General features: G+C 41.5%; 1 protein-coding gene across 1 annotated transcript in view; it reads right to left on the reverse strand.

Moving 5' to 3' along the window:
• Positions 1–220: 220 nt before the first annotated feature.
• Positions 221–15,068, reverse strand: part of cds1 (CDP-diacylglycerol synthase (phosphatidate cytidylyltransferase) 1) — a 30,956-nt gene continuing 16,108 nt past the window's right edge. Inside the window, exons 3-13 of the mRNA XM_005921966.3 lie at positions 14,840–14,936; positions 14,617–14,714; positions 12,923–13,062; positions 10,561–10,619; positions 9,699–9,781; positions 9,346–9,433; positions 7,807–7,875; positions 7,223–7,375; positions 6,811–6,930; positions 5,998–6,101; positions 221–4,294 (exon numbers count right to left, since the gene is read on the reverse strand). Of these exons, the coding sequence (XP_005922028.1) occupies positions 4,159–4,294; positions 5,998–6,101; positions 6,811–6,930; positions 7,223–7,375; positions 7,807–7,875; positions 9,346–9,433; positions 9,699–9,781; positions 10,561–10,619; positions 12,923–13,062; positions 14,617–14,714; positions 14,840–14,936 (1,147 nt within the window). The 3' untranslated portion in view covers positions 221–4,158. The remainder of the gene's footprint in view (positions 4,295–5,997; positions 6,102–6,810; positions 6,931–7,222; positions 7,376–7,806; positions 7,876–9,345; positions 9,434–9,698; positions 9,782–10,560; positions 10,620–12,922; positions 13,063–14,616; positions 14,715–14,839; positions 14,937–15,068) is intronic.

Consider the following 15,068-nt stretch of genomic DNA (forward strand, 5'->3'; position numbering starts at 1 on the left):
TTAAAGCTCAGAGTCGATAGGAAACGTCTGAGCAGCTCTTTATGCTTACACGTGTGTTAGTAACGGCTCTATCAGTGCAAACTCCACAATTGTTCTTTCACTCTGTGCAAAATCTCTCTTTTCCTAACTGTCAGGCTTTGTTTTGTGAATAAATCTGAAGTCGATCCTTTAATGTAAAAGTGTCTTTTCATTATCAAAAACACGAATCGGAATAAAAACATTTTAAAGAAAAGTCTTTATTTACCTCCGTACATTAAACACCTTCACAATCTCTCTATTAAGATATCAGTGTGTTTATTTACCGTACTTTGTATTGCCCCTAATATTAAACAGCATTATTCCTCAGTAGATACACATTTTCCTTATCCATCTCATTAGAAAACATTTCTGCTCAAATCAAACCAAATGTACACAAAATGATAAATTAAAAACACAACAACTGAAAGTCTGCATCGTCACCTGACAGCTACCTGTTCTCTCTTCTACCTTTGTGTGCAACGTGGTAGGAAAGTATAAATTAGTATGCACGTGTGTCGTGGAACTATAGCTGTAAATATGGAGTCTCAAGTGTCCCAGTGAAATAATATACATCTTAAGTATATCAATTAAAGATTGATTAGATAGCCACAGCTATAGCTCACCTGCTGCTCATTCGCTCCATACTTTCCAGATTACAACCTGAACTGTGCTGCTTAAAGAGAAAAAAGGTTAAACTGGTAGTGTGCAATAAACAGGCTCTGGAGAGAACGTGGGTAGGACTAAAAAGAAATATTAGATCGGTAGAAGAACAGCAAACACTCCAACACCCACTGGGAAATGAATCCACACCGTCAGACTGACCGATGGTGTTGATTATGATCATTATGGGAGCTGAATTTAAGAGACTGGAGGAATCAGTACTATAGCATTTAACAAAGTATATCTATTTTTAAATAAAAGGCACTTCTAAAGTTCGCTCATTATCCTTCCAGACAATACAGAGTCATTACCTGGGACAGCAGCTAGTTTATATACACATTTTGAATTGATTTACGAGTCACATTATTCCACTGGCACACTCCAGGCTCCATATAAATCCATTCTAACATAATTCTGAGTCAATTCCTGCTCCACTTTTGGTCGGATCTCTTTAGTGTTGACACGTCGGTCCAGACGTCTGCGTCCTTCGCTGCTTCTGTGAATGCTGGACGCGCGAGGGGTGCGTAAAGAAAAGCGCGTAAAGCGGTAGTTAAAAGATTTACACAGTACGATACAGCTGGTCCCAAAAATTCAACCTGAACCGCTCGTTCACATCTTGGAATCTACGATGAAAAAACGAACAGAACAAACCGGACGAATAAATTAAAATATCCTCGTTGACCAACGACTGAAGCGTGTGAACACAACACAGATCCAGATGTCAGCACTCCAACCCAATTCCAAACTCTCACCTTCCAGGTTTGAGTGTTTCGGGATGAGCAGGGAAAGTCGGGACAGGAGAGATCTGACTCCCATCTGACTCTTTGAGCTTTTTCACTAACAGAAGAAAATCAGTGTTGATCAAACAGTGCTTTGGTAAACGTCTCTGTGAAAGGATCTGGATACAAACAGAGAATCTCTTTGCAAACGTAGCGTCGTAACACATGAAAAACATAAATACGAATCATCACATTTCCTCTGACATTAAAATTATCCGATCCATACTCTAAAGAATCAAACTACAACTTGCACTTATAGCTAATAAAACCACCTCCCAGAGTTCTTTGTACACCTAAAGAAGTGTTTTATATACTGTACATACACTCCATCGTACAGTATATAGGCTCTACATTTAATCTCATGTTATCATTGATAACATTTTGTATTGCAATCTACATTCAAACTTAGAAAACATTGATTTGATGTGCAAAAACACCCTAAATCATCCAAAAACGATCTGATGGAAACCCCCCCCCTCAAACACCACCACCACCCCCACAGTGCAACTAAAATCATTGGTTGAAGGAAACAGTTTCACATCTCGGGAAATGTGCTCATTTGTTTTCTTTCCAAGAGTCTGACATGAAGATTCAGTTCTGTGTGAGCAGCGAGTCATTCCTCTAAAGCTCACAGATCAACACGCGTCCTTCAAACTCTGTCACTGACTTGCTAATTAGCAACCCTGCAGAGTAAGGAGTAAGGATACAGAGACCAGAGGGCAGCTTTGCAGGCTGTTGCAGTTTCCCACCAACTTAAAGTTGTTCCCTGTATAATCTAATCTGTACAGTGCGCGTTTTGGGATTTTTGTGAGGATGGAAATGACCTCACTGCCATGGACAAATGTGTCTGTGGATCCAGATATCAGGGTGGGGATTAGGACTAATTTCTGGAATTTTCTTGAACATCACAATTTTTTCTGTTTCTTATATTAATTATTATGCATTTGTATTGTTCGGGATATAAAATTTGCAATTTTGTCCAATCTCTAGAACGATAAAACATTATTTCAGTTACATCATGGATTCAAATCTCGACTGAGTCAGGCGCCGCCTCTGGTTACATTTTTAAAGTCAAATCCAAAACTGCTCAAGTGAAACGTCGAAATAGACAAACGACGAATAAACCAGTTGCTAGACTGACTCTAGATTCCAAATAGGCAGTGACTTCAATATAAACGTGCTTCCTCTTTCTTATGGGAAAAAGTAAGCTAAGCATTTAGCGTTGCCTTGCAGGTATTCTCATCTCCAAACGGCCCATAACAAACCAGGAAAAACCCGGAACAAGGGAAATGAGTCGTAAAGGAGAGAAATTAGTACAATAACTTTTACACTTGCATACAAGTCCGTTTGAAACTGTTCCTGCCCACTCTTGTGACGTTTATGTGTGATTTTTCATCCACTGGTTAAAATCTGATTGTTGGGGTTTCTCTGTATTATTATAGAGTCTTTACCTTACAATATAAAGCGCCTTGAGGCGACTGCTGTTGTGATTTGGTGCTATATAAATAAAATTGAACTGAAATAATAGGTATAGTAATGACACTATAAAACTATGTTCTGCTGCGCCACATTTGTGACTTTTTAAAAACTTTTCCATTGATCTTTATAATATTTTCTACTGTATTGCTGTGCTTATAGATAGAGAGGACAGTGCTACTGATCTTTTTATCAGCTCAAAGACAGAAAACCACTGACTACATTTCCCACAAACCACTATTCAACCTATTCCTTTAAATTATCTTTTTTTTTTTACAGTCAAGCAAAGGGTCACCCAAACACCTCTACATTGCTACCTGTTAAAAATCTAATTTCTTCATGCTCAAAGCTACAAATGAGTTACATCTTTTTTTTTTGCATATCACTTCTCATAGCTTAAAAGTCTTTTTCTGCAGCAGGTCACATAAAGTAGTAATATATTATATGCATTGATTGCTAAATAGTTTCAGTAGATTTATGTACAACATTATTCGAGTGCTGAGTGTGCAGCTGATGCTGTTAACATGCCTACAGTCGTTTGACTATTATTGTGCGAGTTATTTTAGATTTAGTCAGAAACCTAAAAGCTAAATGTTGTGGAAGTGGAGACTAAGCATGGCTTCATTTAGCAGTATGTTTGACAACCCTGCTGCATCACTACTTCACCCACACCCAGGTCTGTTTGCTGTAACTCAGGTCCACGTGCTCAACACTTTGGGCCCAGTTTATGCTGGTAAAAGCTTCTTAAATCCATTTTTAAAATCTAAATTTAGTGCAATATTTGCCGTCCACAGCGAATCTGCACGTCGACCCTCCACTGAGAAAGCTGCGTGCTTTACAGTCACTGTTGTTGAGCGAGTACATCTTTTTCTTCAGTGTGTGTTTTAAGGATGACGGCGGCCCGTTCACTCGTGAAGCGTGCTGCAGCTGATGCCGGTCCAAGTGAAAAGCAACGCAGCCACCTTTCTTTTCCTTTTTGTTTTTAGTTTCTTTCCTACTAGATTGTTCCTTGTAGTCACCTCAGGTTCAAAGTTGTGATCTTGAGCTGATTGGAAGTTGAACGAAGAGCCGACAGGATGACGATGGATGCTCCGATATATGCCAGAAATCACACACATACCATATACGGCTGTTCTGCATGCGTGCCTGCGTGTACATGCTTACGCCAACTCTGAAAACCGTCTCGCACGCTCCCAGGTCATCACCCTGTAGAGGTGGTGCCGCGTCACTCGGCCTGGACAGCAGCAGGTGGCAGGATGCCCTTGTCTCTCAGGTGGGACTGCAGAGTATGGAAGATGCCGAGCTGCTGCTCAGGCTGGAGCAGCAGCAGTTGCTGCAGCACTTTGCTGGGGTTCGGACCTCTGCAAGAGGAAAGAAATTCAAGCTTCAAGTTTGGCAATTAAAGCAAAATAAAGCACGAGAGCACTCAAACTTTCCTTTCATCAGGGGGAAGGCGAGAACCTCCAGTAACCACTACAGAAAAAAGGAACCTACAAGCTGCAAGTGACGTTTTGAACTACTGACTGAAAAAGAGTGAAATACATAGACTGTACGTAAAGATGGATGGATCGGCTTGAGCTGAGCATTTCGGCCGTCGTCATCTTTTCAAACTAGAAACTCTTGGACACCGTTGGTGGTCATCTGATTGTTGGGGTATCTGTATTATTGTAGAGTCCTTACCTTTAAATATAAAGCACGTTGAGGTGACTGCTATTGTGATTTTGCACTATATAAATAAAACTGAACTGAAGTTAGCCGAGTTGGACTGACATTTTTGAAGAACAGTTACAGAAGTCAAAGTATTTTTGCTCGATGCCCACGTTAACGTCATTTTGAAACGTCCAAAGACATGCAGCTTGTGGGGATAGGTTAATTGGATAATCCAAATTGCCACTAGGTGTGAATGTGCGAGTGAATGTGAGTGTGAATGGTTGTCTGTCCCTGTGTGTTAGCCCTGCGACAGACTGGCGACCTGTCCAGGGTGTACCCCGCCTTTCGCCCTATGACAGCTGGGATAGGCTCCAGGCCCCCCGCGACCCTGAAAAGGATAAGCGGAAGCGAATGGATGGATGGATGGATGGATCCACCTGTTTATCCTGATGGCGAGTGAGACTGATGTGAGGTTTTTCAAATAGCTTTCCTTTGACATCTGGAACGTTTTGGATTATTTAAACCAGACCAGCTATATTTTGACATTTTTTACTTGAAACTTTATCTTCAGTGTCAGTAATTTTACACAATCTGGTAAAATTTGATTCCAGTGTCACCTTTAGTCACATGACCCTCTGACCCTGACAGCATGTAGCCGGCGGTAGGGCTGCTCAATTAATCGAATTTTAATCTAGATTACGATCTGGGCTTTCAACGATCATTAAAAATGACTGAGCCGATTATTAGCCCCTCCCTCGTGCTTTACTCTCGCGCTGCTCCGTGTGGCAAATCGAGCGCACCTCTCTGCGATTTCGAACACGTGTCACAACAATTAAGAGGACCCGAGGGAAGCTCGGAAAGCTAAGCAGAAGTTATTTGGAGAGGAGAGTGACTGCTGTTGGTTGAAAAGAGAGGTAAAAACACTTCAGTGGTGTGGAAACATTACGTGGAGTCAGACGTGGATCAAGTAGACACAGTGTGTAAACTTTGCTACGTGTCGTAGCTGCACCACAGAGCAACACTGCAAAGTTCACTAAACATAGATGTTTACATTTTTCATTTATTTTTATATTGCAAACATTTGCACTGTTATCAGTATTTGCACACTATTTTATATTATTTTTTAAAGTCATTATTCAACACATTGTTATTGTTAAATAAATATCGTCAAATAATCGAGATCTCAATTTCAGTGAAAATAATCGTGATTATCATTTTTGCCATAATCGTGTGTACTCCTAGCCGGCGGTCGTGGCTCATATACTGTGGCTGAGGGGTTTGTGAACTGCCTTGCCAGTAAAATCAATTAAAATTACACACGATTGAAACACCTCTAAATGTTCAAAAGACGGAACTACCACAGCAGCACAAAGTTCCTCTATGAGAACTCATTAACATTGCCAGCGCTTCCTACCTGACAAAGCTGGCAATATAGACGTGTGTGAAGGTGGCCATCAGGTACTGGCAGTCGAAGCGGTCCATGATGCCTCCATGGCCAGGGATGGTATTGGCAAAGTCCTGAAGGAGAAGACACACAGCATGCTATAGCATCCAAGCTGTGCTTTTATCCATAATATGATAACTACACTGTGTGGAAAAGATGCTATTTTTAAAGATCGCTTGTCAAATAGGTGTCACTAGGTGAAGATATGCTACACAGGCCACCAGGAATGCACACAAAAAAAGCACAAACCACTGGTGGCTACAGCTTACTCTGACAGCCTGAAGTAATGAATGCATTAGTGACTAAGCAAAGAATGCTGAGCTGCCTGCCACTTTAAATACAATCTCAGCGAGTAAACACAGCTGAAGTGGTCCAACCAGTTTCTGCAACATTTCAACCGTCGCTCTCTCTAATACTAATCTGTGACAGTGTATGAGCTGGAGCTCCAGCTAACTACTACCACTCACTCGGGTCGCAGAAACTAACAACACTTAAATCTCACCTGGAAAACAGATTGAACAGAAAACTGCATCAAACAGAAAGTGTGAAACAAAAGCCCTGGAGTATCCTGGATGAACAGGAGAGGGAAGCAGATGAACTGCACAGGCCCTCAGAGAGCACATCCGCTCAGCCCTCCCATCAGAATATTTAGAGATGTGTTCCTCCTCTGTCCATGATCCACATTTACATCAAACTCAATGAAATTAGGCCTCTTATGCAATCCCGCTGACAAACAGATAAACAGGAGTGAACGCACGGAGAAGAAACGGAGATGCTTTTTACTTTGATTTTAAAAGCTCGCTTGAAGCCGCTCGCAAAGAAGCCGCCAAACGGTCCGATGAGAGATCCAAAAGACGAGAGGAAGATGCTGTGGATCGCGAAGGGATACAGGTTGACAGTTTTCTGCAACAGAGGCAAGAAGAGACAAAACAAATATTGAAAAGTTATTTAATCAAAGCCATTTTAATCTGATCTGCAGAGCAAGACTACAAATCTGGAGCTGGAAATGACCATGAGCATCACTTTTAAGGCCATCATGTTAGTTGTCTGCATTGAAGAAATAAACTAAATAATGTAGCATCTGCAAAACATTTCTGATGATTTCAGGAGGAGTACTGCATATGTCTTTCATTCTAAAATCTCTTAATGTCGTCATGATTATGACTCCAGAAGAAAGACAAGAACAGAGTCTTACCCATCTCAGTGTGTTTTGTAGCACAGTGGGAAGTGTGTACTCCTGCATCACAAAGATGTCAGACGGCTCACATTCGACTGTGAAGCTGTTTGACTCACTGTTGAAGCCCACGGGACACACAAAGCACTGGAACTGAGAGAGGAGGTAGGCCAGCTGAGGGAACGCAAAGGAAACATTAGCTTCTGAAACAACCACCTGTGAGATGCAAACGAATGTGAAGCACAATCGTAAAAATGAGGCTGAAAAATGGCTATTTTGGTCCCGACTGCCATTAAATTGCAAAAAAATCGAAACTCCAACAACATCCAAGCATATTTCACATTTTTTTCCTGTGACTAAGAGTCACGTGACTTTTATAAAAATGTCCTGCATGTGTAAGAGTGATGAGAAACTGCCAACAATCACAAAGCTAACAGTAAAATACAGATTGGCGACAGCTGCTCCTTATCTACAGTAGCAACGCAGAAGAAAGGCAACATCTATGTTTCCTTTGATTTGTCTGCTTCCATAAACAGCTCTGCATAGCAGGAAATGCTGACCATGTGAGTCAAAGCAAAAATGTAAAAAACAAGAAGCGTACTCACAATGAAGCCAAAGACGACAGTGGCGAAAAACCCTCCGATGAAACCCTCCCAGGTCTTCTTGGGTGAGAGCTGCGGGGCGTGAGAAACACAAACACAAGGCTTCTTTCACATCAACCTGACGTGTGGTTTTTACTCAGTCTCACCACAAACTACTCGTGATTTAGAATAAATCTTTTTTTCTGCCCTCAGCTCCGATCTGCTGAGTCTGTACAGCAGCAGCGGCTGTCATCAGATGATGAAGGGTTCAACATCCATTAGATTTACAGTTCAGGACCTGTATCTGACTATTTCAGTGCTTTAACAGTGCATGTTTTTAATGAGTCTGATAGCAATGCTGCCTGGAAGAGCTGCAGTTACAGTGAGGGAAATAAATAAATAAATACTTGACCCCCATCGACTCCCTACCAAGCTGTTACGGCTTGAAAAGTGCTTGCAAAGTACCCCTGCTCAAGAAGGCCCATGTTCAGGCCTGACTCAGGTTTGTCAGTGAACACCTGAATGACTCAGATGAGACCAAACTGAATCGTCTGCATTAGTCCTCTCCGCACAGTTCAAGGGAAAACAATGCCGACTATGGCATGTTTCCATGCTTTCCCCCCCTACCCACAGCACAAGACCGCTGCATCACATTGAGGAAAAAGATGGAAAAATCTTTAACAAGAACCTCCTTCACTCTGGAGTGGCCCAAGAAGCAGCATGTGGAGGCCATGGAGTCGCCCGGTCAGCCTCTGGACCCACAGAGAGCCCAGAAGCTTTGTGTCTCCCAGTGACAAACTAGAAACCTTAAAGAGAGAGCAGTGGCTAAAAATCTCTGCTGTGATGTGCACGAACCTGGGGACTGACTACGAGAACTTCTTAAAAGCAGTGCTTGCCCACAACAGCTACTCCACCAAGTACTACACCATGTCCTCTGAGAGGCTCAAATCCCTAAAACACAGTAATTTGTTGGAGAATGCGTTTTTCTTCATTTTCTATCTTAAACTATTAAAGCAAACTTACCACTGAATCATAGTTGGCTCATTTCTTTGTAAGTGGTTAAAATGACTTCAACAGACAATCAAATGCTTATTTCTCCCACTGGCTAGTTACTGTTGCTATGAATTACATTTCCTCTGAAACACTGGAGCATCTCTCCTCAGTACTTGGAGAATCCAACCTGACCTTATTATAACTACTTGGATCTCCATGCAGATGCCCTGTGAGGCAAATTTCAACCACCTGTTTTGATACTGAGGCAGACTGTGAAGCAGTCGGCACATGAGTCTGATAAAACATTCATCACCACTGATGCTGAACATTTATTCGTTTTGAGCTCACGCTGTGTTTCACCATGAAAGCCACTCTTTAACAAACTGAAGGGAGACTCTCTTTACGTATGTTTTCCACAACAGCTTCTGCAGGTCTCATCTATAGACTGTATATAAATGAGGGACATAGTCGCCATGAGATCATCCACTGAAAAGAGGTTCAGTTTTCCAATTTCTCATACCTTAAATTTCATCAGCATGAAATAGAAATTCAAAGCCATTTCTAATTTACCTTAATGAGTGGAGTCCTCCCAAAGAAGAACCCAAACAGGTAGGCCATGATGTCATTGCAGATCACTATGGAGATGGGGACGATGAACCTGAAAAACAGGAATTTCAGCGATGATGAGAGGTAAGAATCAGTATCTGACTTGGCTCAAAAATGCTTCTGCCCTCTAATGACTTGTTTTTTCCTCTTACTTAAAACTTTATTGGTGTGACTTAATTTTTAAATGCACTGTTGCCTTTTTAAGAAGCCTGCACAAAGCGAACTCCGACAGTGGGCACACAGTTGCGATGAAACATATAAAACAGTGATAGTTAGACACAGGGCAGCTTCCTCTAGTCTTTCTTTGTCCTGCTTACCAGATCATTCCTTCAAACAGGTTCTGAATGACAAGGTGGGACTGAGTTACCACAATCAACAGGGTCACATGGGTCCAAGCAAACTGGAATGGCAAACACAAACACAAACACCACAGTGTCACTGCACTGGAATGTAGCCGTGCCTGCTCAGAAAGTCGGATCATGTCAGAAATAGTGGAAACAAACAGAAGGACAGGCGGACATGCTGGACGGCACTGACAGAGCCACACCGCAGATCAGATGGTGCAGAAATGTGAAAAACATCAAAAGAAAAGCAGGCAGCAGTGAGAGAACTGATTCCTGTGGAGACGCATGCAACTAAATTATTACAATACTAGAAACAAAGACAGCAGCACAATTAAACCATTCTAAAATATTAGTATACAATGAGCAGTTTAGCCTGAAAATCATCATGTTGGATGAAAGAAAGGGTGGCTCTTCCCTTTGTGGCCGCCTTTCCTGAGAAATGTTTGCATTCGTGCTATTTGTAGCAATTTGCATAAATTTGTATATGAGATAACATTAAAATTTAAATTAAGTTAGTCATTAAAATTTGTTTAGTTGATAAAATGTGGAGCATAAAGGTGGCTACAGACAGAAATAAGCAAAGCAGGTGCACATAAATGAAATACAGCTGGAGCCACTGCACTCATCTGGGATCAAACGCTGTGTCGGTGTGGACAGAGAGCTAATGCAGGATAACATTTAATGACAAACACGACCTAAAAAGCCTTCTGCAGGCGTGAGATGAGTTTCTAAATTCCTCTGAGTGAGACAGAAGAAGCAGGAAGCCATGAGAGGGGATGGATGAGAAGGTTAGTGGTGCAGCAGAGGAGTAGATGGTTACTTGGCTGATACACACCATATAAAACTGCAGGCGGTAATGTTTCTTCACTAAACTCAGCACAAACATGCAGAAACCTGTGAAAGAGCAGACGACATGCTGTCAGTTTTTACTCCAAGATGAACAACAAGTGTACGCTATAATCAAAAATATCAAGACTCATAACACATGAAGTAGTGTTTCAGGGGGATGTGGGAGACACGCTTGTGATTGGACACTTCTCAGTTTTCCTTCACAGAAAGTCTCTGGGCATTTAACCTTCGGTAAGTCTGATGTTACACTGATTTGAGCCGAGGCTTGGTGCAGCTGAGAGCTTGTGTGTGAGCTTTTTCTAGGACAGACCCTCTGCAGAGTTGGTACTGTGGCAGGTTAAGAAGACCATGTGTAGTTCAAAATGTCTCAGATGCCAAATGGTGCTTGTCTTACATTAAACTGCACTTTGTTCTGTAAAGCAGAAGTTAATCTTAATTTCTAAACCTAGCTATTTCTGCACTTCTGCGCTTGCTACTAAGAGACAGATTAAAATAAAATAGAAAACTTTAGTTTTTCCACTGGCCTTAACACTGAAAACAATATGAATGCACGAAGATGTTTGTTTTTATTTAAACACAGCGGCTGTGTGGTGGAGGTGTGGTCTGCAGATGAGGGGTGGTGCAGTGGGCTCGAGGGGCAGTGCCAGGAAGGCTGAAAACTATCTGGTAATGATACTCGGGCTATTTCAGTGACTCCGGTACCGACAGATGGAGACAGCTGGAAAGCTGGCGAGGCGTGTACCAGTTAATACAGAATCATCACAAGCACGCCGAGTGCCTCGGGTCTTTACTGGGGGTTGCAGGCAGCTTTTGCATTTGGTCCATTTTTGGGTCAGTGTTTTTAAAGGTTAAAAGTTACACAAGAAGAGTAGGAGTGTAAAGATCCAAATCCACAGTTTGTTTCCTTGGGTTAGGTTCCTACCTCAGCTTATTTTGGGGGGTGACAGTGGGGATTTACTACCCTTTATCCTAAATGGGACAGTTTTTTCTACAAAATAGTTTGTTAGAAAAATGTCACTTTTATTCAGCACAGATAGAAATTGAAATTAGTGGCTACTTAGCAGGAAACTCCAAGAACTCTATTTCACTGTTAAGGAGATCATCTGTAGCCTTAACCCAGTGTGAATCTAACATATCCATTCCAACACAAAATACCTGCAATATTTCCCCAATCAGAGCTTCACTAATAAATGTAATCAAGTGAAAATCGGGCCCCAGTGAGTAAGGTGGAATCCATCAGAGTGAAATACCAAAAGATGAAAAAGGTTAAACATGCATGGCAGCACTCAGTGAGAACATCTGCCATCCCTCAGTGGGCTCAGCCCTCGGCATATGAATGTTAATTAACATCTCCTGGTAATACTAATCCTGTGCAAAGAGGGCTTTTGCATGACTCTGAAATACTCCTCCAGGCTCATGATTTGAGCTGTGCAGTCACAGGATAAACAAAGTCTCTTTTACTCGATTTTACTGATATCTCCGGTCAAACTCAGCCGTTCTCGGCCAAGCTACAAGACGCCGTGCATTCCTCCCGTCTCACTGAGATTTCCCCTGCCTCTCATCTGAATGGGTCTTTATGCCATGTAGCAACGTGAGCTCTCCTAAATTTACCACTAGACTTTCATTTGTAATTGCCAACACAGGAAACAGGGAGGCAAAAAAAAGACCCGTTGACTTCAGATCACACAGAGGCTGAAGCCTCATCTTCTGTTTAGCAAACAGGGGTCAAATTTGTGGCAACTTTTTATTTTACAAATTATAAATGTGACACATTTGCATGGGATTCAGTTCACAGCTGATCTCCACAACTGACGCAAATTTTTAAAGTTCCCCAGCTCATGGCAGCCCAGTACAAACAGGGGAAAAAACCGTAACATATATTGATAAATTAATTTATGTTTAGCAATTTATTAAGATGATTTGAATCTAAGATCACAAGTGGTTTCCAAAAGAAAACTACAATTATACACTTGGCTTTTTTGGTTAGTTGCTGTTTCTCTTTACCCATAATGTATGGGGACAGCACGCTGATAAAAGCCACACCTCAATATTTGTGCTTTTACGGCACATCCGGTAGCAATAAACAGTCCTATCAGTAAATGTAGGCACCAAAGAAAAAGCTGTATCACTGTAAATCAGTTTAGTCTGTTGATACCAAGAAGCTCCCCGAGAGCTTTGTTTCTGCTTTTGTTCAATTTATTTCCCCAGTAATGTTATTTGTAACTGAACTCTACTGAGTAAAAGCTGCGTCTTGTGAAACCTAATCCACCCCCGTAAGGAAAACGTGAGTGAGAGACTAAGGGCCAAAGAGCATGTGTGTTTATGGAGATACAACAGGTGAGACTCACCTGCGAGGTACAACGCGAAGGAGATGAAGCGGTGATATCGAGCCAGGAACTGCAGAGGTTCCTCCCTCTGCACCAGAGCCCCAAAGTAATCTGCAACAGTTTCTCCATAGAAGAAGTAGTTGACACAAATCAGAAAGTACCTGAGGCAGAAAACAAAGGGAATTAGTTTTCCTCTACATTCATGCTTTGATATCCGTTTCCTCGGTATGTTTCAGGGATTGTTGCCCGTGTGGGTCAGAGGGTTTGTGTGTCTACCAGTGTTTCTTGCCCACTGTACATTGACCTGCACTGTTTGGTTGTGCATGGTGTTATGAGGGATGGCTTTGATGCAAGGGGCAAGTTTCAATTAGCTTTCATTTACTTCCAGCATGGCAGTGATCTTTGCTCTCGGCTGCAATGTCGCATCCCGTGGGGGTGTGTGCTGTGTATGCAAAGTAACAACAAAAACACTGCAACAGAAATAGGAGCAAAGTAGTCGTCATGGGGGAAAGGAGGCGTTGCACAGACAGAGAAAGTAACTGCAGAAGAAGCTGGCTTGACTCAGCGTTTTTCTGACAGCACAGCAGAGTTTAATGATGTGTGGATGCCACAAACATTGCCGGCTTAAAATGGGACTTTATTAAATCTCCTTACATACCAGAAAGACAGCTCAGTATGAATATAGAGCTAACATTCAGATGGCCTGAGGGCTTCGGTATTTGAGTTTTGGAATTTATTTATTTTTCCTTCGATAATGTTGAGTGTACTAATAGTCCTTAATCCTCAATACACTACTTGGGGACACAAAAACCTGTTTTTCTACATAGCACTTACTGGTTTTTATTAAAGGAGAAACATCTGGGAGTATTTTGTTTATGTAAAACTGCATAAAAGTGGTGAAAGCACGACGTGAACTGGAAGCCATCAGATCAAGAACAAAAGATTAAAAATACTTCTTACGTGACAATCGGTGAATTTCAAAATCCTGCTGTTATTATTCTTTTGCTTATTCCCAAAACAAGTCAAAGCACATGTGCTGTCCCCTTCGAGGCTATAAAACAAGCATGTATGTTATCTCTAGATCAATAAAAACTGTTATTAGCCGGTTAACAGACTGTAAATAAACAATGTCTTTGACATGTATTTCCCCTGATGGCCTGCAGGGGGCGACTCCTCGAGCTGCAATAGAAGTCTATAGGAACCCTTCAGCTCAACAGTACGCTAGTGAATGAATGTGCACTGTCCCAATCTAACTCTCAAACACAAACATGGCGACAGTGTAAACATTTCACTCACAGCTTTACGTGGACGATGTCACTGTGGCTGTGTGCATGTTACATTTTCAGGGGTTTAGCTGTCAGACTGTACTGAACTTGCTGTTATATCCATCCAAAGCTACCAGATAAAAAAAGAGAATCTTACTGAACATATAGTTTGCTGGTCTAATTAGCTGCTGCATTAATTAGTTTATGATAAGCAGGTTAGCTCAGATCTAAACTAATTTTCGCAAATAACTACATACAGTTTACCAATCAATGGGCCTTTTAAGGTTTAGTGACGTGTCCACAAACAGAGTCTGGGCAATGCACTGACTACTGGATAAAGACTTCATGCATCCCCTCTTCAAAGAAAACAAGCTATCCATTTAAGAGGAACCCTCTGTTCAAAATACATCAAAGTATCAGCTCTTTTTCTGTGAAACCCATTTTCCTTACCAGCTTAGTGTCCTGAACCATGGCAGGTCATAGGAATGGTAAACTCTGTAGCCAATGGTGATAATTTCTTGGAAACACTTGATTTGGACAGACATGACCTGGGTCAGATGATGGGAGCAAAGCGGAAACATGAGAACAAAGTTCAGCCACGAGCAACAGATTCAAACTATGAGCTTCATTCTGTGTTTTTACAAAAACGGTACAGAACAAAGACGACACTTACCACAAGTATAAGAGCAATAGGTCCCATATATATAATGAGGAAGAAGCCAGAGATCATGGCTAAAGACAGAACTCCTCGTATCCAGTAGTTTTTCCATCTGTGGAGATTAGAAATTAGAACTAAAATTAATAATATATTATACAGAATTAATAATAATATATATAATAAGTCACTAAAGACGTTTTGAGTTCTCATTCAAAATGAATGAAATGCCACTGGTTTGAAAGTC

Source organism: Haplochromis burtoni, unplaced genomic scaffold (genome assembly GCF_018398535.1).
Source record: "Haplochromis burtoni strain Fernald_Lab_line unplaced genomic scaffold, NCSU_Asbu1 Contig_43, whole genome shotgun sequence".
Taxonomy (NCBI): domain Eukaryota; kingdom Metazoa; phylum Chordata; class Actinopteri; order Cichliformes; family Cichlidae; genus Haplochromis; species Haplochromis burtoni.